We start from the raw sequence: 26,923 nt of genomic DNA on the forward strand, positions 1-26,923 counted from the left end.
CCCTCATGCTTCAGGCAGCATGAGGGGAAAAGTAAACAATTTGAAATATACCCAGAGCATTTAGTTCTTCTTAAAAAAAAGAAAACTAACTACCTTGGGTTTTTTTTTCCGGAGTCTAACTCACAAAGGGCTAAGAATTGCCCAACTCCAGGCACCTCTCCTTTCTCATGCAGGGAGGGAAACACCCAGCTCCAACCTGAATCCACAGGATCCATTCGATCTCACTAAGGGGGCAAGAGAGTGATAACTGAGAAGCACTTGTAAAGGTCATAACCGAGAGGCACAGAACCACTAAAAGACTGAGACCTAGTTATAAGACTATAGGATGCTCCTCCTCCCCCACACCTTACTGAACACATCAACAGGGCTCCTATGTAATAATAGGGATTACAATATTTTAAAATGGCATTTATGGCTCTATTTAAATAGGAGGTCACTAGGAAAGATAACAGAGGCAAAAAACAAGGGCACTACATAAAATTTTAATCTCTGACACCTTAGCTATAGCAAAGAGTCAGCCCAGCCTGATCCCTAGTAAATAAATACAAAACCTCATAGTAAAGGTTTCTTTATCTTGGTTTCTTTTACCTGATAGATCATGTCTAGCTTTCAACAAGAAAATACAAGGTATTTTAAAGGGAAAACAATATAGTCTGAAAAGACAAAGCAAACATCAAAAGTGGACTTAGATATGGCAGAGATTTTGGAATGGTCAGACCGAGAATTAAAAATATGATAATATCCTAAGGGCTCTAAAGGAAAAAATGCAAGAAAAGGTGGATAACACAAGCACAGAGATGGAAACTCTAGGAAAGAATCAAAAGAGAGTGCTAGAAATTAGAAATACGGTAACAGTGATCAGGAATGACTTCGATGGGTTCATCAGTAGACTAGACACAGCAAAGAAAAAAAAATCAGTCAGCTTAAAGATGTATCAAAAGAAACTTCCAAAATTGAAAAGCAAAAGAAAAAATAATGAGAAAAATTGAATAGAATATCCAAGACCTGTGGGGAAATTACAAAAGGTATAACATACATGCCTGAAAAAAATGGTAATGAAAGGAAGAAAGAAAGGAAGAGAAGCAATATTTTAAGTAATAATGGCTGGACATTTTTCAAAATTAATGAAGTGTAGACACCAATAAGTAGGATAAATACCAAAAAATCAAGACCTATGCATATCATATTCAAAATATAGAAATTCAAAGAAAAAAAACTTGAAGAAATCAGAAGAAAATAATCTTAACTATCTAGGGAGAAGAATAAGAATTACATTAGACTGCTCTTCAAAAACCATGAAAACAGAAAGACAGTGCGTGCTATATTTAAGGTGTTGAAAAAAACACCAACTGAGAATTCTTTATCCAGTGAGATTATCCTGCAAAAGTCAAGGTGGCAAAATATGCCACCCCAAAATATACCACTTTAGCATAAGGATTATTTTGAGGGAAAAGTACTTGAAAAACAGCAGATGCAAGCAAATCATTCTGATCTCCCCCTTTCCTCTAGAAAAAGGAGATAAAAACTCCTATGTGAAGGATGTCCTCCCCTTACCAAGAGTAAAGAAACTAAGGAGAGTCAAGAGGATTCTGTACAAACAGACCTCATTACAATAATTTGTGCCTTCCTTTAACCTCCCCACACAGTTTAGTTACTGTCCCACAGCTGTACCTCTTTGTTTAGCCCTATATAAAAGCCAGCGGGTTTCTTTGGGTCTTTATTTCCTTGTAAGGGCTCCCGTGTCACACAAAACAGGTAAATTCGTAGGTAAAATATCTAAATTTGTATGTTTTTCTTCTCTTACTCTGTCTAATGTCAGTTTAATGCTCAGGCTCAGTAGGAAAACCCTGATAAGGTAAAAACAAAACTTTACCTACCCTACAAAATAAAGGAGAAAGAAAGACTTTCTAATATAAACATAAATTAAGAGAGTTTCTTATCTGCCTTGAAAGAAAGCTAAAGGAAGTTCTTCAGAGAAAAGAAAAATGATACAGGTCAAAACTCATACCTACATAAAGGGAGAAAAAGTATTAGAAAAGGAATAAATGAAGACAAAATATTTTATTTTTTCTGCTCTTACTTGACATAACTGATAAGAGTTTGTTCAAAATAATAATAGCAATAATATATTGGATAATTATAGCTCACGAATAATGAAATGAATAACAGTAATGTTATTAGGGAAGGGAGAGAGGAATTGGGAATACTTTGTTTAAGGTATCTGTACTACACAGGAAGTGGTGTAGTATTATTTGAAAGTAGACTTAGATTATAAATGTCTATTGCAAACTCTACTGCAACTAGTAAAAATATTTTTTAAATATAAGTGATATGCTGAGAGAAGAGAAAATGGAATCCCATAAAAGGCTCATTAAATCCACATTAGGAAGAAAAAGAGTGAAAGAAGGAACACATTTGGTTTTGAAATGGAAGAAAAAGATAGATATGAAAGATGCTTCTGTAACATGAGCTGTCAAGGATGGGGAGAAATTACAAGTCAAGACAGGAGGCATTTAACACAGGTTATAATTAACATGTAATCCAGTCTTGGATTAAACTAGAGCTGGGGGTCTCAACAGGAGAACCTCTGAAGGGAAAACAATGAAGATGATCAACTCCTTGAATACCAAGCAGAATAAATAACTATTTCAGGAGGATATCAAAAATTGGAAATTAAGAATGACCAAATTAAATTAAGAATTTGGCAGATTAATTTGACAGCATGATGGGAAGAGGCATCAAAATCTGAACATTTGCTTTTCTTCCTCTACTACCTGCTGTGGAGCCACAGACACCTGTTGCACCATGACTCAGTCTGCCTGATTATTTTGCATCAACTTCAAATTTTACGTACTTTGCTCTCACGTCTGTTAACAAGGTAAAATAAAATCCCTATTGGTTTTTTAATGCTATTCTATTTACTCTTGCATGTTTTATGTTCTCTATAGTCAAAAGTTAAAGTAAAAACTTATACTTGTTTAAAATTACCTAGAATTTAGAAATTATATCTTAAGTGCTTAAACTGGAATGGGATTAACTAATTTTTATGACAAATTATGTTATAGCTAAGTATGTGTCCAAGAGAAAAATAAATAAATCACTTTTTGATTTGTTTTTCTTATAAAACAAAATTGTTGTGATCATATTATTATTAGTTTCATTACAAAATATATTTAAAAAACAAGAGGGGAGAAAAACAATATAAAAGATTTGCAATCTTTTTATCAATTTATCAGCTTTATGGTACCACTGATTACATTTTCGTACACATAATTCTGGTTATGTGTAGGATGTATTCTTTAAACAAGCATTTGTGATTTTAGTTGGGAAACGTAATTCTCCCTCCACCTCCCCAGCAAAACAAACAAACTAACAAAAAGAAAAAGAAAAAACAAGCTCTAGAGCATAAGCTAAATTAGAAAATTTCCCCCCAAAATTATCTTGACTTCAAAATGATAAAGAGATAAGAAGGCAGCAACTCAAAGCACTTGGGACATTCCTGGAGGTGTTTCCTATGAATTTTCCAGTTTCAAACTAATCTGAAGTAAAAATAATATATACTCATGCAACCTTAGTTTAGACTTCCCAAATTTTCTTTCTGGGAGAATGTGAATTGTTCTCGCTTGGGTATGTTTTCTGGTTATTCAGAGGGAGCGCTTGTGAAACAAACAAAATGTCCATTCCATTTTCTCAAAAAGGCTGCACTGGTTTCCTCTTAATGTTGCTGAGTCATTTTACTACACTTTACCTTTGTGCCTGTTCTTTCAGGGAAAGCCCCTTTACAGCTAGGGCTAAAGTCAATCACAATGTGGTGCTTTTTTGCATTTCCTGCCCCAGCAACTCTTTAGTTACCTGTGAATGTTGGGAACACTACCTCTATTAAACACTATTTTTAAAAAGAAAATAGAGATTTCCATTTAAGCTTGGGCAATGTTGGGCAATGCACGTTTCCTCGGAAAGTTAATATTTAACTCTGGAATATTCTCAGTCTCAACTCAGCACATAAGGACCTATCCTTTGCAACTGGTCCTAAATTGATAGTACAGGGTTGAAAACCGGTTGAAGAACTCTTATCCAGGTGTCGAAGGCAAGGTGCTTTTTCTAAACAAGTTTTATAAATTCTAGCACTGCAGTTCTCTCTGAATGTCCAGTTCTGCCTATGTTATTTTTCAACAACAATAATAATTCATGTATTTGTTGGACATTTTCACTCTCTAAGTTTGTCATTTACTTTCCAAAATTGTACTTATTTCTCTCAAAAGTGCTTTCATAAATTCCATCTCTAGCTCTCAATTCCTCAGTGAATTTGTTTTGTTTACATTTGCATCACATTATACTCTTTATGGTGATTATTAGATGCACTAATAATTTCTGAGCTCTGCCTTATTCTAGAGTTTTAAATTAAATTTTGTTTTATAGTTCATGCCTTTGGTCTCAATTTTTATGGCTATTCCGTGAAATTATTTATTTATTTAGTTTCATTACAATAAGAGAAGTTATCCTGTGAATTTCCATTTTGCTAGATGGTTCTCCTCTGGCTCTACTGCTGTTTGTATTTAGAAATAGAGGAAGTGCCTGTTGGATTGCTAACACTAGCAGCAGAAAAAAAAAGAAATCAGCATGACACTGAGAAATTGAGTTATTTAAAATGAATATACTGGCTTTTCATATGGGTTTATTTATAACACTGTTTTGTCTTTTACATTTTCATTTGGTTTATAAAAGCTAAGAAAAGTGAATAGCCATTTCTCATGCTGGATGATACTCTTCAACGTTTTCCCCACTGATGTTTGTGATGGTGAGTGGGCTATGGTACCTGGTTAGTTAACCAGACAGTAACCTAGGGGCAGCCGTGGAAGAATTTTGCAGATGTGGGTAATGTCTAAATAAATTAACTAACTGACTTTGAGCAAAGGGTGTTCTGTTACCCCCGATAATGTGTTTGAGCCTCGTCCAATCCATTGCAGGCCTTAGGGGCAAAACATGAGGTTTCCCAGAGAAGAAGAAATTCTGCCTCAGGACTCAGCATCAGCCTTCAGGCCCATCTCATAGATGTAAAACTTATTAGACCCATAATTGCATGAGCCAAGTCCTTAAATTAAATAAATTAGTTAATATACAATTATGTGTATGTAATATTAACAATATATAACATTATATATACTGTTTCTCTGGAGAATCCTGACTGATAAAACATTAATAGTTGGTAGTATAAAAATAAATAGTCATACAGATAGTAAAAACTACACTCTCTTCTGCTTGCTGTTTGATATTCCTATTAGCAATGAGATGGCTGCCTAAATGGGGAAAATCAAATGGAAGCTGACTACAGTATTCACTGAATCTAAGTAGGATGTTAAATCATAGCATTTTCATAGACACACACTAATAAAAATTGAACTTGTTATATGAATATAAATAATACCAACTTTTGTGCCATGAAGTGAATATTTATGCTCCTTAGATATTAAATTCATGAATATCTCATTGTAATAAAGCAAATCTGGATGTGGTGAGAAAACCCTCTTGTTACCTAAATGAAAACTTTGTACTGCACAATGTGTATATACAGAAGCAATTATTTTAGTTGCTTCATTCATTGATTCATGTATTTGCTTTATTGAATATTGAATATTGACTTTAACTCAAGCATTAGGAAGCTAAAAATAAATACATAAGAAATTGATTCTAATATTTTTATAAGTTACTGAAAATTGCTTTATTAAAATTATTTATAAATTATAATTATCATTTAGCAATATTGGTGACCAGTTGTTTTAAGATTATACTAGGTCCAAGTAAAACTGTGGGTTAGGACTAATTTAAACAAGCAGTGAAGTTTATGGGTCAAATATGTTGCCTTCTATCCCTTTTCTCCCTCAAATTTACCAGTAGTAAAAAGAGAGAGAGACAGAAAAGGTGCAATGAATCTAAGACATCTACAACCCTTAAACTAAGTGAAAACAGAACTCAGATGGAAGAATGTTAACTCCATGGAAGAATGGTAAATAATTTGGCAGAATAGAAAAAGGAAAACCTGAGCACCTTAGAAGTTTAATGAAAAGTCAGCTTTTTTTGTCCCCCCAAAAGCCCCTTATACCTGCCAACTGGAGGCATAAGGCTCCTCTGAAGGTGGAAGAGAAGCTAGGTGGCAAAAACAAGGAAATTATTTGAACGTCTGAAAAGTGGGTAAAGTCAGGCTCCAACTCTAATCTGGGAAACATCGGGACCACTGCTTCCCCCTCTTTCTCTGCACAGGGTCCTAGAGGCACAGGGTCCTAGAATCTGGAAACCGGGCACAAGTGGACAGGGGAGATGCACAGGCTTCAAAGCCAAGGAGGTGAGGCTAAGCCTGCAGGGGAAGGGTGAAACTCTCAGCCATTCCCCACTGGGCTACAATAGTTCATAACCTCCAGAAGACAGCACGAAAATTCTTCTCAGGTCAAACCAAGCAAGATCCAGAGGAAAGACCCCTAGGCCTGAGTTTGAGAAAATGTGCCTGTGAAAAAGGTGACAAAGTGAGACAAATTCATGAATGAAGAGATTGTAGAGAAATAGTGTCTCACTTGTTCATTAAAAAGAGTCTTACATGCAAATTTGAACAAATAGCAGAAAAAATTTAGGATTTGAGGAAAAGCATTTAACAAGAATGACAGACCAACACTTTTTCTTAAAAAGCTCAAAAGAGGCAGATAAAATGCAAGGAATAATAGAAAACTTTAAAAAATGTAAAATAGTCTCAGAGAGATAATGTATTGCTACTTTAAAATAAGAACACAATAACATTTTTAAGTTATGTAAGAAATAACTCTTGGAAATTAAAAACATGACTGCTAAAATTAAAAATTCATTAAAACAGTTGGAAACATAGTTGAAGAATTTTCCCTGAAGGGAAACCAAAGACAAGGAGACATAATGTGGAGAAGAAACAAGTCCTCAATCAGCATGGGAGCTTCAACAAGAGATCAGAAGTTACAGAAAGAGGGAAAAGAAAAAAATGGTTAAAGGAAATTATCAAAGAAATAATCCCAGAAATGAAGGACCTAAATTTCTCTCCTGAAAACTGCCATCACAGTGAAATAACAGAACCACCCACCAAGAAGTGCATTGCTGTGAAACTTTTGAGTACTATGGATAATCTCTTCAAAGCAACACTGGAAGGTAGAGCATGAGGGGGCAAAGCTTTCAGAACTCTGAGGAGAATTATTTCACCCTGGAATTCTATAAGTAGCCAAACCATCAATCTTATATGAACATAGAATGAAGATTTTTCAAATATTCAGGTCCTTTAATTAAATAATAACTAGTCTTCTGCACCTATCTTAGGAAGCAAGCAGGGGATGGGCTTCTCAAAACTGTAATAAAACCAAGAATGCAGTTATTTGATTTCAGAAATCGCTAGTGGGCACGGAAGCAAGTCCAGAGGGAACCATGGGGATTATTTAAAATATAAATCCCAGGACAGCACTGTTATGGACTAAATGTCTGTGTCTCTCAATATTCATAGTTTGAAACCCTAAAGCCTTCCCCTCCAATGTGATGGTGTTAGGAGACCGGGCCCTTGGTAGGTGATTAAAATTAGAGGAAGTCCTCATGAATGGGATCAGTGACCACAGAAGAATTATGAGACAGCTTGCTTCCCTTCTCTGCTCTCTGCCGTGTGAGGATCCCATGAGAAGCCAGGACTCTGCAACACGGACTGGTTCCTCACCAGAACTGGACTTTGGGAGTACTCTGATCTTAGACTTCCAGCTTCCAGAACTTTGAGAAATAGCTTGCTGTTGTTTATAAGCCAACCGGTTTTTGGCATTTTTGTTGTAGCTGCCTGTGCAGTATAGGTCTAGAGAGCAACGAGTTCTAACTAGAGCATGAGATGAAGGGGCCAGGAGGAGTACTTGCAGGGGGGGAAAGAATAGAAAAAAAGTAGATTCCCTGATAGTTTGATCTCTGTGGAAAATTGCATTGAAAGGTTTTTCTTTCTTTTTTTTTTTCAGAGATGTTAAAGAATACTGTAAGACTTAGGAGACGATGAAAAAAATAAGCATGAAACAATAAGGTCGTTACAGAAAATCAAAGAGTTAATTAAACAAAATAGAATTATAGTAATTACCTACCTCTTGATTTAGCAGTGTATTTTTTATTGTCACAATAAAGAAAATATTAATTATAATTTACCATATACTGAGAGAATGGAATAAAAAAAAGAGGAAGTAGAAATACAAGAGAATTAAATCTTTGTCACCATATGGGGTAGTAGTAGGTAGTTACTGTCGAAAACCGATGGCTTGAAAATGAGCAAATTCCCCATATGATTTGGAAAAGTAAATGCAAATACAGGAAAGCAGGGACAGTACGTTTAAAGGAGTTATACTGGAGTATAGCAGATATGGGGGAAATAGGAAATGATCAAGAGCACAAAGTTTGCTGACAATTTTGTTATGTCTTTTTGCCACTATTTGACCTTTCTTTTTACTTTGGTAAAGATTGGATTCATTCTCAAAAATAAAATGAGAGAGACAGTCTTTCACCCAGAAAGTTTTTTCCTGCTACCCAGTTCCCACCTATTATACAGTATTCATACACTGCCTTTCTAATACCACCTTTCTGCCTGTATGTCAGACTTCTGCTTATAAGTACATTAACAGGTCATATCTGAGCAAAAACTGTACTCCCAAATTTTGGAAGCCACTGTGTTTTTTCTCTTTAAGGGGAATGCAGCTTCCAACCCTTAAAATTTCAGGTAGGGAAGAAAAAATTATTAACCTATACTTCAAAACATAACACCATTAAAATGTTTTAATGAGCCCTGGCTGGTATAGCTCAGTGGATTGAGCATGGGCCTGCAAACCAAAAGGTTGCCGGTTCAATTCCCAGTCAGGACACATGCCTAGGTTACAGGCCAGGTCCCCAGAGGAGGCCACCTGAGAGGCAACCACACATTGATGTTTTTCTCCCTCTGTTTCTCCCTCCCCTCCCCTCTCTCTATAATTAAAAAAATATAAATAAATAAAATCTTTAAAAAAAGGTTTTAATGACAAAGTCTTCTTTTTTGAAACAAATTTAAGTAACTGACTTATTCTTCATTTAGAAATATTATGCATTCCATTTCTTACACTAATATGAATTTCATCTTCCTGTAAAAGGCACACATGGATTTTTTTTATGACTTATATGAGACCAGTAATTAGAGATTTTGGACAATTATTTATATCTATTTTCCAAAAATAATTTTGGAATGTATAATTCCAAATGTATAATTTTTAAAAAATGTATGAAATGTATAATTTTTTAAAAAATGTATAATTTTAAAAAAATATGAAATGCATATGAAAATTAAGAGGGGTTCAGGCCTGTAATAAGGAGTATACCCGAGAATTACTAGGAACAAATATTTCACTTAAACACTTTTTGCTTCTTTTCTCTTTTATGGAGCCAATATTTTAACAATAAAACCATATTTAAAACTAACACCAAGGGTTTGCCTGATAGTCCTCCTACTCATCCTCCAAGTCATTGTTTAAATGCCATTTCCTCAGAGAAGCCTTTCTTGATCGATCCCTAATTTAAATTCATTAAGTGCAACTATCTTGCTCAAATACTTAGGTCGTAGGCTGGCTTTCATTTGCAGCTGTGTGAAAGGAGGTGCCAAGGGTTTTAGAAAATTAACAAATTATAAAATGAGAAAATGTTATCCATTATTTATGAATATTGAGGAAAACAATTATTAATTTTGATTGCACATTTTGGGATAACTAACAAAACACTAAAGTGAATACTAAAATTTTGTGTGACCTCATTTTTGTCCAATGAAAAAATAATCATGCTGTGGCCTCAATCTTTTAAAATAGTAAAAAATAATCACCATTTGAGTGGGATTCCTTACCTATACCATTGGTTCAAATGAATTAATCAACTTGTGGTTAAGTATTTGTATGTGACAAAATTCAATATGTAGTTCTAAAACCTACCCAGATTTTCACATCTACTTTTTAATAATTGTATTGGTAACCAATAATATTAATAGGAGCAGAGATGCATAGAATTTGAGAGATGAGTACACTTTGACTAAACAGTTTTACATATTACTTTATGTTCTCGAGTGTATTACATAAAGAATCTGAATAGAATCTTATTTCATTTTCTTTTTAAAAAATGTTTATTGACTTGAGAGAGAGAGGAAGGGAGTGGGGGGGAGAGGAGGGGAGGGAATGAGAGAGAGGGAATGAGAGAGAGAGATATTGATTTGTTCCCTCCCATAAGCACCCTGAACAGGAATTGAACCCACAAATTTTTAGTAGGACAGTGCTCTAACCAACTGAACCACACTGGCAAGGGTTTATTTTATTCTCAAAACAACTCCAAGAGGCAAGCAAAGGAATATCATCCTTTTTGCATAAATACAAGTTTACTGGCTCATCCAAAGCCACCACCTATTAAGTTATTGATACAAACCTAGAATTCAGATTTTTTGATTACAAGCTCAGAACTCTTTGCTCCAGGCTTGCCCTGGTTATGTACCTAATCTTGCAAATTCAAGGTATTAATTTCTTTAGGGTAACAATGTTCTCTCTAGTTATTCCTATTTTAAAATGCAAATACTTATCTGAAGATTATGTATTTAAACATGCTTATGTGTAAATTAATTTGTCACATCATTTCCCTTAAGTTAGAGGAATTTCCAGCTAGTAGGGAAGATTTATTACTAGTGGTGGTGGCTGAAGAAAAGGTCGTCACAAAAGTAGGAGTAAGAGACACATTAAGAAAACTGCATTTTTACCTCTTTTTGACCGCTTCCATACAAGAACGTTTCTTTCTAACCAAATCTGTTCTGTTTTTAAAGTTACTTTTTTCTGACCATGTTGAACTAGCAGTGGTAAAAAACAATGAATATCTTAATCTGTCTGTATGAGACAGAGCAGCTTACATTTAGTTAGCACCACATAATTTACAATATATGTTCATATACATTATTCAGTTTGATCCTTGGAGTGAATATGTTCTTCACTTATTTGTATATGAGAATCTAACTCTCAGAGGGCTTAGTGGACAAGTCAGGGACAAAGTCCCATTCTTCACTCTAAAGTTCTTCTCTTTCCCAAATCACACAATGCCCTTGCTCATAGAGCATCATTCTCAGTGGATACTTACATTTCATCACACCTTGAATTTCATAAACAGGCTTGAGTATCAGAGCACCATAAAAGCCTTTAGGGAATGGATTCGTTAAGTCCCACTTATTTGAAAAACCTGTGAGTTTCACAGTTCGTGTTCTGTTCTTGGGGATCTTCCATTCAACAATCTCCTTTAGAGTATAAATATGTTCATCTTCACACTCATAGAATTCTCCTTCTTGTGACAAAGGCAAAGTAAATGAGTGATTTTGATGATTCCTTATCACTCCACAGTTCACCATTATTTCTCCATTGATTTCTTCGACTGAGTTGAGCATGATTTGCTCACCTTGCTTTATGGAGAGATTCTCCAGTTTCATATCTTTCTGATGATAGAAGCAAGGATGCCCCAGTCTACTTGGTCCAATATGGATGGTCCTGGTAATTTCTTCCATAGTAAGGTATGGAGTTTTATCAGCCACAATCTTAAAAAGACCTAAGAACAGAATTGTGTGAATTAGAGACAAGTTTTAAAATGAAAGTTTTCTACAAAAATTGCAGTGAAAGAGTTATAAAACAAGTATAATGTAACTTTTCAAAGTAATATATCTTTTTTTTAAAGATTAGATATACTTTTGTGAATCCAGAACTCTTCTAGAAAAATCATAATGAATTGTCTGTAGCTTACTGGACCATCTGATTGAGGCAATGTAAATGGAGACCAGAAAAAATCTCCTTGAGAGAGAAAAGGCCCTGTTCTTGGAAACGAGAAATCTGTGTGAGATACTGATTGTGTGACGTTGAGCAAGGCATTCAATCTCTTAAAATAACATTTTTTCATTTTTTTAAATGAGAGGATTGGATTAGACCAATGTTCACATAAATGTAATCTCTAGACACAAAATTAAGAGATATTCTGGGAAAAAACTGTTTTATGGGTAAATTAATAACCTAATGAACAAAACAAACAAATGAGCAAAATAGAACCAGAGGCATGGAAACAAGGAACAGACTGACAGGGACCAGAGCGGAGAGGGGTGGGGGATAAGGGAGGAAAGAAAGGGAAGGGCCTAGCTCAAGGACAAGGATAAATGACCCGTGGACAACTGGGCGGGGATTGACTGTGGGAGTGGGGGGTGAGAGGGGCAGGCAGGGAAGAGCAATGGGGGGTTATCAGGACAACTCCAATAGAACAACAATAAAATATACTTTGGGAGATTAAAAATATAAAAATAAAAATAGTTGAAATTTCTCATCTGAAACAAAAACAACAATAAACATAGAACTAGATAGTGGTGATAGCAGCACAACATTGTGACTGAACTTAAAGACACCAAATTGTACACTTTGAAACCACGGATTTCAGGCCATGTATATTTTGCCACAATAAAAAATAATTTCAGTATTTCAAATTAATTTAATATTTCTCATAAAATGTAAGCACACTGTGACTCACAAGAAGGGAAAACAACAACTGAAATTTTTAAAATTTCTTTTGTTTAAAGAACTCTTTGTAAAATATCCACTAATAAATCACAATATAACACACCATGTTTTATTAGCACATCACGTAACTCTCCTTGGAACATACCAGGTTTGGTAGTTCTGGCTTGAATGAATACTCTCAATTACATTTCATTCTTCTCATTCCTTCTGTAATTTTGTCATAGTTTCACCATTTGAAATTTTTTCTCTAGTGCTACCAGAATAGTCACTAATACAATGAATTTTTACTATTTAAGATGCATCTTTTTATGATTGTGTATTTAAGTGTTTAATTCTTTGAATTATTTTGCTTCTCTTTGAATTATTTTGATTTAGTGAACACATCTGCTTTGTAGAAGTTTCAGAATTTATTGACTGCATAAATTTTAATAAATTCCAGAGAAAATATGAATAAAGGAAAATTACATAATTGCTTTCTGAACCCAAAAGTAAATTAATAATAATATTATATACTAGCAGGCACAAAGAAGACAATGTATTTTCTAAAAACTCAATGGAATGATATAGCTTGGAAAAGTCAGTTATTAGTTTTACTCAACATATACATTTCAACCAAGTTCATGTCTATGTCAAACCATTATTAGCCAAGTTATAATGCCTTTTATGTATATTTTGGTTTATTGTACAAGGACTTATGGTCAGTTATTTTTGTAGTTGATCTTGGCTCAAACAAAAAAAATGTAAGATTTTTGTTATTTTTAGATATAAACTTCCTGAAGAAGTGTGGGTGGCACAGTCCTGGCAGGAACGAGGAAGGTAGCATGTGAGATCTGTCCTAAAAACCTTTAGAAATTGAGAGTGTTCATCCACTGCTAGTGTGCTTGAGGACCGTGAGAGAAAGAAACATTTACTTTGAAGGAACTTCTTATTTTATTATGTCTTGTATCAGGGAAAATCTAATAAAGTAGTATTCTTGAATTCTCACAGTAAATGAAATCTGTGTGTGTGTGTGTGTGTGTGTGTGTGCACGTACATTCCTGCAACATTTAATCTCATTTGTCTGTGTGTGAGGGTTTATGTCTAAGGGTCCACAATCATCACCAGGGTATAGAGAATTCAGCAATTTTTGTGAAATAAGTTTTAAAAAATAGCTACCTAGAATCCCATAAATAGTGGAGAAACACAGCTTGTTTTTGTTTTTCTATCCTAGCTGTATTGATGACATAAGTCACAGGAAATTAATTTAGTATCTTCTTTCTCTGGGAATTGGGTTCACCTAAGGTAATAACAAACCTAAAATGTTATGAAGTAGAAAAAGCCTGAAGCCCTAAGGGCTACCATTATTTCAAGTTAATCACACACTTCAGCGCTGTCTTGTTGGATGTCTCTATTGCAAAAATAATCCATCTTTACATCTGAATGTTTTACCTTAGAAAATGATTAAGTACACAGTTTAGCTTTTTAAGTGGCAGAGTGCAGAAAAAAATTGATTAACTTATTTCTTCATACACTATTATAGCCAAACCAAAAGTCCTTTCTTATAAACACTAGAGCATATGTCTAGATAGTCATAAAGGAACTTCAATTTCACAATAAACTAAAGCACCATAAGCTTGATCAGGTTTAGATTAGACAAATACTGCATCTTTTTCACAAAGAGTATGGTAGTTTTTCACTAAAGAAAATATGATTTGTTATTCTTCCAAAGAAAAACAAACCACATTTCAGAAGCTGAGTGATCATAAAAGCGATTATAAAATAAGCCCATATATAGTCTTCATAAAATAAGTTAAAACACAGAAAATAGATCTCTATTTTCAAATTTTAGTGTCACCTATTAAAATGGATAGTATTATCATTTTTACATTACAAGAAATTATTCACAAAGAGCATGTCACTTGAGAAAGAAAAATTATAGGAAACTGCATGAAATTGATCTGTTGAAAATTAGTCAGTAAGTGAATTTAGCATGTAAGATCTTGGCTCTGAATCTTAGATTTTCAGGGAGTTTATATTTTTAACTAATTGTTAATGATCTGCAATCATTGTTAGTAATAGTAACAAATAAAATTAGCTTAGAAATTTACGATTTGAATGATTGTTTTCATTCCCATCATTTTTCCTCACAATAATCACCTAGGACAGTAAAACAAATGCTGTCACTGATGGGTCTGAAAGTGGCCATGGTTTTCATATTCAGGGCTCTTGAATAAGAGTTTTATGCTCTTGCCACCAGGCAGGTTACCTCCCTATCACAGGCATGGTTTACAAAGACATTGATATGGAAACTGTATTTACTCCGCATATACATTTTACAAAATACGTATATGCACCTCTAGAGCTGGTCCCCCTTGCATGGATCAGCCTCTCCAGACTCTCCAGTATGGGAAGAGTGAGAATAATTTCCTGGTTAACTCTGCATAATTCGTGCTCATCAGATTTTCTTCCACTTTTTTCTCTGTCTCATCAATTCCCACCCAAGTAGGGGGTAATTTTTAAAATTAAAATTTCCAACTGTATTATTTAATATACATAGCATGGGGGCATTGTAAAGAATTTATAGTCTTTTTTCCTAGTCTAATCTTTAGTCTGTTTTCCCAGTTCCAAGAAAATATATTGCCTCCATCTTTGAAACAAGTAATCTTAGAGTGAACTTTACCTACTAGTTCTCATCTTTCTCTCATATCATTAATATTTAGAATTATTAAAACATGAGCAACTTGCAATGTGCTAGAAATTCACATGTAAGATATCATTTAATTTTATAATGGCAACATGAGGTAACTACAAATAAAACACAAACATGTCACAGGTAAGCATACGAATGTTTGAAGAGGTGCCATAAATTCTCCATCATCACGTAGATCATAAGAGACAAAGTATGTTATGTGTCTCTGAAGCTCAAGGGCTTAATCACAGAATTATACATTTCAACCTTTCATTGTTATCTGAAATCATAAATTTTTTTTCTAGCCTTTTATTGGCTAAAGGGATGGCTGTAAGGTGGGTGTTTACCATGCTTTTGGATACAGAATCACTTAGAACTTTTAAAATCTAATAGGAAAGTGAACTTCACTGACATTTAAGATGCTGATGGGCACAAGTCACAGGCCAGGTGGCCACGTGCCTGCAGGTGCAGGTGAGGCCCCCGTGGAGGCCTGGGGGCTGCAAAGGCAAAAGGGTTGCCAGTGCTGCACACACCCATTTATGCACTTTCAACGTGCCACAGGTTACCTGGCTGAATTTAAGTGGATTTCTAGAATATATTGTCATAGTTTTAAAATATAATAACTCTTACTAATGGATGGATGACTTGAAATACTTCCTGCAAGAAAACCATGTATTGGAATTAAAACTAATATAAACACAAGAATAACAAAAATATGGCAGAGTTGACATTTCTACTCCCACTCAAGCTTTTCTTCAGCCATATTGTAAGGTAAAATAATGTCACTCTAGTATAATAAAAAATTCAAGTGGCTGAATCTCCTTTAACACAAATTTATAAAAATATGGATTCTCATCCACTGCCATTATAAAGAAATATGCCATTGAGATACAGTCAAACATATGTCAAATATGCATGCACAGTTTTAAATTCATACACATGTATTTGAGAGGCATGTTTGAAAATTTTAACATACTGAGGTATGTGAAGAAGATTTGGAGATAAATCAGACTATTCCGTATTTCTGATTATGTGTCTTGTCGCTCTACCAATAAAGCAAAGTGTGTCTCATTTATTTTTGTGTTTGCTTCGTCTCTGAAAAACTGCACTGTTTGTTCTGCAGTCAAATTTCTAAACAGCTTTATTATTTTATACTTGCCTATATGTATTTCTCATTTCACATGCTTCTTGTGGCTTTTCTATCATTTTGTTATATTCCCAAGACAATTCTTGGGTCAGCATATCCTACAAATCTTCTTCAAAACTATGCCAAATCCAGTATTTTTACTAGAAATTCTAGCTCAAGCATCTCTATTCAATTTCAAATTGAAATGGAGGTGCATAAAATAATGTATCAAAGCAAAAACCTCAAAATCTTTGAGCAAAGGATATGTAACATATAATAATATGTTATATAATAATGTAATAACAATGTTCATACTATGAGAAAATTCTCCAGATTTCTCAAATACATGATTATTGAACATCATCAACTAATCAGTGATCCCAACAGTCTTCAGAGAAGAGTCTCCAGGATCAGAAATAAGGAATGTGAAAAAAAGGTCAAAGTTCATGATAAGAAAATTTTGCATGGTAATTTAATTGAGTATTTGGGGAGGAGAGAAGACATATCAAAGATGGTGACCATTTTTAAATGTTAGATGACATGAAGTGAGGCTGTAGAATTTCTATGTTTAAATGTCTTTACAATTATAATGGAATCAGAATGGTCTATAATAGCTATAAAGAGTTTTTAATAGTTCTCTTACCTGGAGGTAAAACAAATAAATCATAAAACCTACTAATTAATTTATTTTTAACTCACAGTCAATTATTGCATTTAAAAATACCTCTTTTCTCAACTAACATAACATTTAAACTCCTTGAAAAAAGTGATGCTGCACTATCTAGCACATTTGGGATGTTCAACAAATAATTCACACTAATAATGTTAGGTCTTGAAATCAAATAATGTAATTTGGTATCTCTGCCTAAATCTCTGTTATAATCATAGTTTTTTAATAAAGTTGCCATACTGACTTGTTTACGTTTGAGCTTTCTCTCCCCTAAGCAATGAGAATGAGTAATAAACCTAGGATGAGGAGGGAGAATGTAAGAGATTCTTCTCATTAACCTTGGCAGGTGTACAATCGCTGGACTCCAGTTCTTCAGAGCCTTGTCACTTGGGTTACAGGACTATACACAGAGGCATCAGGCTGGAAAAGAAACCCCAGAGACCATACCCCAAATCTCTCACTAAGCTTTGTTAAGAGGACCTTCAAAATACCACACTTAATACTCCTAGCCCTGGTGACTTTAGGCGATAGAATTCTCAGGGCCAGCGACACACAACTGTCTCAACAGTAAAGTGAAAGGGTTAGAAGTATGAAGTGTTGATTCAGACAGCCTGGGTTTAATTCTGGCCTCAGCCCTTTCCTCACTGTGCAAATCTGAGAACTTAAACTCTCAGGGCTACTGTTTCCTTTCCTGTAAAACGAAAAAAAAATGTAGCATATACATCACAAAATCAATGTGATGGTTAAATGAGTTAATAAATGCAACATGCAATATATAACATGCACCAAAAAAAAAAGAAACAAAAAAAAATTAATGCTTATTATTTTTCCTCATTTTTTTAAAACTCTGGAATTCTAGGCCATTGTAGGATGGTTATAAAATCAGAAGACATTAGTACCTATAAGGTCAAGAGGATAAACTAGACATCCCAGATTGGATCAAATTAGGTAAAATAAACTATACAGAATCCACAATTCAGCGCCTGACACAGACTGAGTAAAATATTCCAGCAACCAGTCTTCCATAGATTTTGCCCAAGTGTTTGCATATGGAAATGAGTCTTGGGTGACTTTTCTAGGTGGACTGCCTTTGGGGAAACATTTCCAGGTTGCTTTGAAGAGTGTGTCTGACCCCATGCTTTGATTAATTGCTTAGAATTTAACCACAATAATTTTATGCCCATAATGAGCAGATTATAGGGAGATATAAGCACTTTTAAAATGCAAATATTGTGCTGCTTGTAGTTATTCACAAGGTATGCATTTTACACAGTTGCTGAAGTTCCCTTGAACAAAAGAAACAGCAAAATGCCAAGGCATTTTTGAAAATATGTTTTATTCATGGCTCTGAAAGGTAGTTGAAGCCAACTGAGGGAGGAGTATCCCCTCCCTCTGTTTTAATGATCTTAATTTTGCTAATGGAATGTTAGTGGAGAGAGTTCGGGAGCCATGTGGTGCTGATTGCGTTGTTCAGTATTGATGTTGCTTGCAAATTAAATGTACCTAAGTAGCCACCTGTTTATGCTTACGATTATGTAAAGCCCCATATGTTTCCCTCTCTACACATGGGAGGTAAATATTGAAAAAATTATTCTGGTGTGAAGGGTGAAAACAGCAGCAATTCCTCTCTAACTGTCACATATGCTGCAGCGTTTCCTTTAGTGTGTGCTTTGTCTGACATATTTGCTGATTTTCACCATTCTGTGTTCAAAAAAATCTGTTACCCATGGTTATGCAAAAACAATTAAGATCAGTTTACATTAAATTCAAATAAGGAAGAGATATAATTTTCCGATGTAGCCGTAGGTTTTAAATAAATTTCAGAGCTTATGATTTAAATAGATTTTGATTTGCATGATGAAGAAAACTTTTTTTTCTAAATTCACCAGCATATAAAAAGGGACATTTTCTTCCTAAAGATATCATTTTGATTCCAAATTACTAGGCAGGAAACAAAAGCAACAACAACAAAAAAAACTAACTTGCATCACAAGAATTTGCAAATCCTACCTATAATCAGTGGCTCTTTAACTGGCTAGCACACCACCATGCCCATGGGATTGGCTGCATAAAGCAGGTTGCTGGACTCCATCTAGGACTGACCTGGTCAGCAAGTGCTCCTGAGTAGCTTTGAGATGAGTTTCCTTAGCTCAGTAAAAGATCTGACACAACTAACACCTGTGGAGCTCCCTCAGGCTATTCAGAGGTTGGTCCTGACAGGAGTTCACAGAAAGACCAGAGACAATGAACTTGCTACTGTTGATTACTTTAGATACTGGAGATAAACAAATGGGAGTTTCATATGGGTTGTGTCTGATCAAGAGTGGTTTCAAGATCAACTGTTTGGCAGTCTAAACACGACAGCTCCTGACTTCCAAATTAATTGTTTGCAAAACAACACATAATATGATAGAGAAAGATGAAAGCTTACCACACCACCAAAAACTATTAATAGACCAGCTGCCTCCCGAAGACAGAATTTACTCTCATAACAAGACAGACAGAGCTGAAATGAGAACAGGAGAGTCCGGCAACCCTGAGGTCCATGAAACAGAAGAGCCTCTCTAAATTTTCCAAAGGTAAAAAGAACAAAAATAAAAAGAATTAAAACCACTGAGTACTTTTTATAGGCCAAATTTTGTAGGAAGCACTTAATGATCACCTTGTTTTACTTATTTAATTCTTGGAAGAGTTTTACAAGATAAATAGTATTTGTATTTTACCAACTTCATAGATAAAGAAATGAATAAACTGATGTACATCAGGACATCAAGGGGGTCAACTAAAATACATCAAGGAGGTCACCCAAGTCTTTAAATTCTGGGATTTTTTTTCAATCTTGATATATACATACATACGTATAGATAGAAAGGTTGTCACAGCATTTAAAGTATACCAAACACATTCATTTGAATCCCTCTGTTTCACTTAATATTGAACCATGATTACACCTCATGTTTAAAAGTATTTTTCACAAATTTGATTTTTAATAACTGTATAAAACGTTGTAAGGGATGTATCATAACATCTTTTTTCTTACTATTGGGTGTTGAAATTGCTTGTATTATTTTGCTACATAAATAGTTCTAAGAGGCTATTTCCTTCGAGTTTATTCTACTAAGTGGAACCATTGAGTAAAGGCCCTCTCCTCAGCGGACTGCTGGGCCCAGGAGGGCAGGGACCGAGGTACAAGTGCACCCCGTCATCAGCCTCTGTCTGCACACGCATGAAAGCAGCGATATTTGCTGACTGACTGGCAGATGGTTCTGGTAATGTATCAAATTCATTTTTAGAAAGGTTACAACATTCTATATACCCTTCAGGTAGGTTTGATAGTGACCTCTAAACAATACCTCTCTCGACTTCATTATCGTAATTGTAAAAGTTCCGCTGATAAATATGTGGGAAAGTTATCATTATTGTTTTAATTTACAGAGTCCAAACTAATTTCTGTGTGGTTATAAGTCATCTAAATTTCTTCTGTCCTTTATTCATTTCCCACTCAGTGTTGTTCTAAACCATTTGATTTTTTTGTCTTACATTTTAGTGCTATCTAGCATTTTTGAAATTGTCATTTTTGCTGTTGAAATTTTCTTCCTGCTTTTACTTTTGTGATGTAGAGCAAGTTCCTTTATATGTAATTGAGTATGTTGATTCTTTATGGATTTTCATTATATTTATCATCTGAAAGTTGTTTTTAATACAAACATAAAATAATTTTACCTAAAATGTAATTTTTAAATCAACTTCAAGTTTCCTTTGCTATGTAGTATAAAGTTGATGATCCAGTTCCATCTATTGCTTTCTCAATTGATAAGTACACTACATTAATTTACTAAATAATTTTTCCTTTTATCCAAGATGTATTGTACCAATTTTATCAAGTAGAAAGTAATAGTCTACATTGAAGTCTGTTTCAGACCTATCAGCAAAGGCTTAAGTTCAGGGACACTGCAGTCAAATTGAAAGCATTGCTCTAATGCTTATATAATAACCAGTACCACTATTACTAACTTATTGACTCAGCTTTTGATTTTCTGCAGCATTCACTATAATTTATTCTAGCTTTTTAATGGGTTTTAATATTGTCAGGACAAGTACATCTTATTGTTCTGTGTTTTAAAAAATATTTGCTTTAATATTTTCAACTCTTTATTCTCTCCAATGAATTTTAGAATTACTTTTTCAAGAGACAATAGAATAACAATTATGGTTATAATATGTGAATTAAGTTTATTGCTGTTTATCTCATAAATTAATTCATGTACATTTGAGATATATATATAATATTCAGTTTTCTGATCCCAGCACTTAAAATATGTTATTGTTTATTTTAATAAGTAAGTGAGCTTTAATATTATTTTAAAATAAATAGAAAGAGTTAGTTATATAATATTAGTTATACTGTGTATAAAGATACTAAGCATAGTTGTTTTGTGCTTTTCTGTGGCTTTTAAAAATTATATTACCATTATATGTTCTAAATGGTTATAAATGGAAAGTTATGACTATATACATTCTTCTATACATGAAAATATGTTTTTATTCATGTTTTATGTATATACTCTAAATATTATTTACATATTTTTTCTTGTATATTTTTATTCTGTCCTCTTAAACAACTGGCATATTACTTATAACAAATGTAAAATTTTTGTTTAACTTGATTCCATTGGTTTTTCTGGATGATCCTACTGCAAATAATAATCATTACCTCATTTCGAAAAGCCTTCAAATTCATTTGTTCCTATATCCACATTTTCTTACTCAGAATTACAGAACAGTGTTCAATGAGAGGGAAAATGAACACCCATGCGAGAACAGTGCTTCTTTTGTCTGACGCACGGGGCATTCCCGCTTGGCGCCCTAGCCTGACTGCAGAGATCCCTGCCTGCCCCGCCCGCTGGGTGCCCTCCTGTCTCCCGGCGACGGGCCCTGCCATTTTCTGGGATTCTGGAGGTTTATAAATTCATCTTGCTTTTAAAAACTGATAGAAGATTATATCAGTCTAAAAATCATGGAATTATATACTTTAAACAGCTGGATTTTGTGCTACTTAAATTGTACCGCAATACTGCTGTTATTTATTTTTTTTTAATTGGGGAAGGGAGAGATGGACAGTTAAGTAATAGCTTCAGAAAACAGTTGAAGTGGCCCTCTCATTATTTCCTGGTGGGAATGTAAATTGTCAAAATATTTATGCAATGCTATTTGTCAATATGCATCAAAATCTTTAAAAATATTTTTAGTTCTGAAGTCACAATTTTACATATATGAAGTTATAATAATAATGAGAAGTACAGACCAAACTTCAACTAAAAGCTGCTCAGTATAGCATAAACTGCATAAGTAATCATTTTCAGAATGGACTTAATAAATTGTAATATATGTATATGAGGGATAATTATATAGAAAATAAAAAATTGCTTTTTGAGGAATATTTGATAATGTAGGCAAATCCTCAAAAATAAGCTTGCTTCCCATTATATTAAATATGTCTGTTTGTATGTGGCTGTATAATGTACTAGAAAACAGTGGAAGAAATGTAACAAATATCAATGCTATATAGCTCTGCTGATGGGATTCCAGGGAGCTTTAATTTACTTCTCTGCATTTTCTCCTTCTTTCTAATTTTCTACAAGATTGTGTGGTATTGAGAAAAATCAATACATCTTATCACTTTAAAAAATTGTGTTCCTTATGTCTACACTAAAATCTGCACATGGATGGGTATAGCAGCTTTATTCATAATTGCAAAAATTTAGAAGCAACCAAGATGTCCCTCAGCAGGTATGTTGATAAATAAACTGTGGTAAGTCCAGACAATAGAATATTATTCAGTGCTAAAAAGAAATGAGCTATGAAGTCATGAAAAATCATGGGGAATCTTCAATACATATTACTAAATGAAAGAAGCCAATCTGAAAAGGCTACATACTTTCCAAATATATTTTGGAAAAAGGAAAACTATGAAAATGATCAAAAGGTGAGTTAGAGATTGTGGGGGAAGGAAGACAAATGAGCACAGCATAGAGGACTTTTAGAACAGTGAAAATACTCCGTATGATGCTTTAATGGTGGATACAGGTCATTATACATTTGTCTAAACCCATAGAATGAACAAAACCAAGAAGGAACAATGATGTTAACCATGAGCTTTGGTCATGATGTATCAATACAGGTTCATCAGCTGTAACAAAGTGTACCACTCTTGTGGGGAATGTAATAATGAAGGAGGTTATGCATAAATGTAAGGGCAGGTGGTAAATGAGAGATTTCTGGAACTTCCACTCAATTTTACTATAAACCTAAAACAGCTCTTTAAAAATAAAGCCTACTAACAAAGGCTTTTGTTCCAATGGCAGAACCTCTACATCACTCATATATAATTACCTGTAAATATAATAATGTGCTTTACCAATATCCAGTTGAGAGAACCAAAACACTAAAGATCTTAGTAGACAAATTTTTAAGAGAAATCAGTTTCCAACATGGTGATATTGTTGAGGTAACACCACAAAGAAATGTAGAGGAGTTATACATGTAGGAAAGGGAATGCTATGAGCAAAGTGTGATTAAATAGATTTTTAGAAGATGTTCATAAAATACTAACACTATGAAAATTTAGAATAGTGACAATTGTGGAAAAGCTGATTTTAGGGTGATCTTTCTGAGAGCATGTTGGTCTGAGGCTTAAATGTACATAGGTTGGTGAAAAGAACATTTTAACCTATACTTGAAAGGTCCATTTGTCTTCCAGATACCATACATCTTAGTTATTCAACAATCATTTAGATTTAGAGAGACAATCTGATCATGTCCTAAGAAGCAGAAGAAAAAATAGGCCAAAAAAGGAACTGAAAATCAGTGTAAAAGCCTAAACATTTTGTGCACTTATATTGCATCACAGATTTTTGCATAGTATATCTAGAATATCTCTTTTTGTCTAGGAAAGTATTTTGTATAATAGACATAACTGAACTTATTTTGCTTAAGTGAGCACAGTGGAGAAACAATGTCTTAAGAGAAGTTGACCCAGAATAGTTCATGATTCCTTGAATAACAAATTATCCAAAAGGCAGGGAGTCTATTTAGGGATGCTCTGAATCATGTCTTCATAACATCCAGATGGGAAAATAGGAGCAGATTCTGCCTTATACTTTGCCTCTTTTAACAAAAGTCCTTCAAAAAGCAAGAGCTAAAGAGGTTATTCACTATGAAGCTACTAAATATATTTTGCCTAACAATTTTCCTATCAGGTAATTTCTCAAAGAAATTTATAAGCTGATATTGTAGTCAGCTTCTAAAAAGTTAGGAACAATTATAAAATGACTAACCATAAAAGATTTAGTCATTTTAATGCTATATAAAACATGGAGCAATTAGCAAAAGTAGTTTTACAGTTTTGAGCATGTGAAACACAGAGATTATTCTTGTATTATTATTTATTATTATATTATTTTCAATATGAACAACTGTAAACCTACTTTTGCATATCCCTATATAATGAATGACCATCGAATGTAATATGTTTCCTATCAATCAAGTTTCTCAAATAAAACAGTGGGAAAATTCATTTTGAAAAATGTTAATGTATTAGGCATCTTGGTACAAAGAGCAAGTTTTACTAATGTTAGTCATTTAACCTGAATCAATTTCTTAAAAAAAATAATTCTACCAAACATTAGAAAACAAATTGTACTAATTTTCCACACTATCTTTTAGAAGATAAAAATAGAAAGAATACTCCTTTCCTCATTCTATGAGACCAGCATTATTCTAGTACCAAAAAAAAAACAGGCAAAGAAAAGATTGTTGCAAGCAAAAATAAAACACAAAAACAAACAAATAAAAAAACTAAGCCTACAGACCAATGTCTTTCATGAACTAGATGCAAAACCCTCAACAAAATATTGACAAATTAAATCTAACAATGTATGAAAAGAATAATACACTACAAACAAGTGGTAGTTATCCAGTTAGGCAAGGATTATTCAACATTTCAAAGTTTATTAATGTAATTCATCACATTGACAGGCTAAAACAAAAATCAAGTGATCATGTAAATATATGCAAAAAATGCATTTGACAAAATTCAACATCCATTCATGACTTAAAAAATTGAAACCTCTCACAAATTAGGGATAGAGAATTTCTTCAACATAATAAAGAATATCTACAAGAAATCTACAGGTGACACAATATTTCATAGTAAGAAGCTGAAAGCTTTTCTACAAAGATTAGGAACAAGGCTTAGATGTCCCGTCTCACAACCCCTTTTCAACATCATACTGAAAATTCTAACTTATGAGATAAGACAAGAAAAGGAAATAAAAATTATGTTGATTGGGAAGAACAAAATAAAATTGTCTTTGTTCAGAGATAACATGATTGTCTATGTAGAAAATCTGACAGATTCACCCTAAAACTCCTAGAACTAACGAATATGGTAAGATTTCAGGGTGTAAGATTAATGTACAAAAGTCAGTCACCTTCAACAAACAAGTGGAATTTGAAATTAAAAACACAGTCATTTACATTAGCACCTTAAAAATAAAATACTTATGTATAAGTCTAACAACATATTTATAAGATCTATAAGAAAATTTTACAAAACTGTGATGAATAAAATCAATTAATGAAAAACAATGGAGAGACAATCCATGTTCTTGGATAGGAAGACTCAATATTGTTGAGATGTCTATAGATTTAATGCAATGCCAATCAAAATCCCACTAAGTTCGTTTACATATATTGACAAACTGACTCATTTACACACAGGGTGGGGCAAATGTAGATTTACAGTTGTTCTTATGGAAAATAATGTAGTTAACAAATAACAATACAAGAATAACTCTGTTTTTTGTACACTCACAATGGTAAAGCTATGTTTGCCCCACTCTGGATAGAGAGAAAAGACTAGCAAACATGCTGTTGAAGGAGATGAACAAAGTCAGAGAACTGACACAACTCAACATCAGGACTGGTTATAAAGCTGCAGTAACTAAGACAATATGGTATTGGTGAAAGAATAAACAAATAGGTTAATGGAACAGAACAGAGAACCCAGGAATAGCTTTGCATATATATAGTCCACCAATCTTTGACAAAGGAGCAAAGGCAGTACAATGGAGCAAAGATAGGATTTTTAACAAATGGTGCTAGAACAGTTGGACATCACATGCAAAAAAATGCATCTAGACACAGACCTTACACACCACAAAAATTAACTCAAAATGTATTATAGGCTTAAATGTCAAATGCAGAAGTAGAACATAACATAGCAACAATCTAGATGAGCTGGGGTTTACAATGACTTTTTAGATATGATTCTAAAAGCAAAATCTATTAGAGAAATAGCTGATAAACTAGTAGGTGAATATCTTAAGAGAATGAGAAGACAATCGACAGACTGGTAGAAAATATTTATAAAAACATATCCGAGAAAGAACTTGTATCCAAAATACATAAAGAATTCTTAAAACTCAACAAGAAGAAAATAACCTGGTTGAAAAGTAGGCAAAAGACCTGAACAGGCACCTTACCAAAGAAGATACACACATATCAAATACATATAAGAAAGTATGCCCATTTTCTGTCACTAAGGAATTGAAAATTAAACCAATAAAGAGATATCATTGGTGTATACACTTTAGAATGATCAATACCCCAAACACCAACAACACAAAATGCTGATGAGGATGTGGGGCACCAGGAACTCTCATGCTTTGCTGGTAGCAATGCAAAATGGTACAGCCACTTTGGAAGACAGATTGGCAGTTATGTAAAACCAAACATACTTTTACCATATGTTCCAGTGATTATACTCCTTGGTGTTTATCCAAACAAACTGAAAACTAATATCCACACAAAAACCTGCATATGAATGTTTATGGCAGCTT

At 33.8% G+C, this 26,923-nt stretch overlaps 1 protein-coding gene across 2 annotated transcripts in view; it reads right to left on the minus strand.

The window, feature by feature from the left end:
- The window catches only part of THEMIS (thymocyte selection associated), a 167,817-nt gene that overhangs the window by 86,123 nt on the left and 54,771 nt on the right, over positions 1-26,923 (minus strand). For both annotated transcript variants that reach the window (XM_045844246.1, XM_045844245.1), the window contains exon 3: positions 11,149-11,607. In XM_045844246.1, the coding sequence (XP_045700202.1) occupies positions 11,149-11,607 (459 nt within the window). The remainder of the gene's footprint in view (positions 1-11,148; positions 11,608-26,923) is intronic.

This window comes from Phyllostomus hastatus, unplaced genomic scaffold (assembly GCF_019186645.2).
Source record: "Phyllostomus hastatus isolate PE091 unplaced genomic scaffold, TTU_PhHast_1.1 phas_contig_40, whole genome shotgun sequence".
NCBI lineage: Eukaryota > Metazoa > Chordata > Mammalia > Chiroptera > Phyllostomidae > Phyllostomus > Phyllostomus hastatus.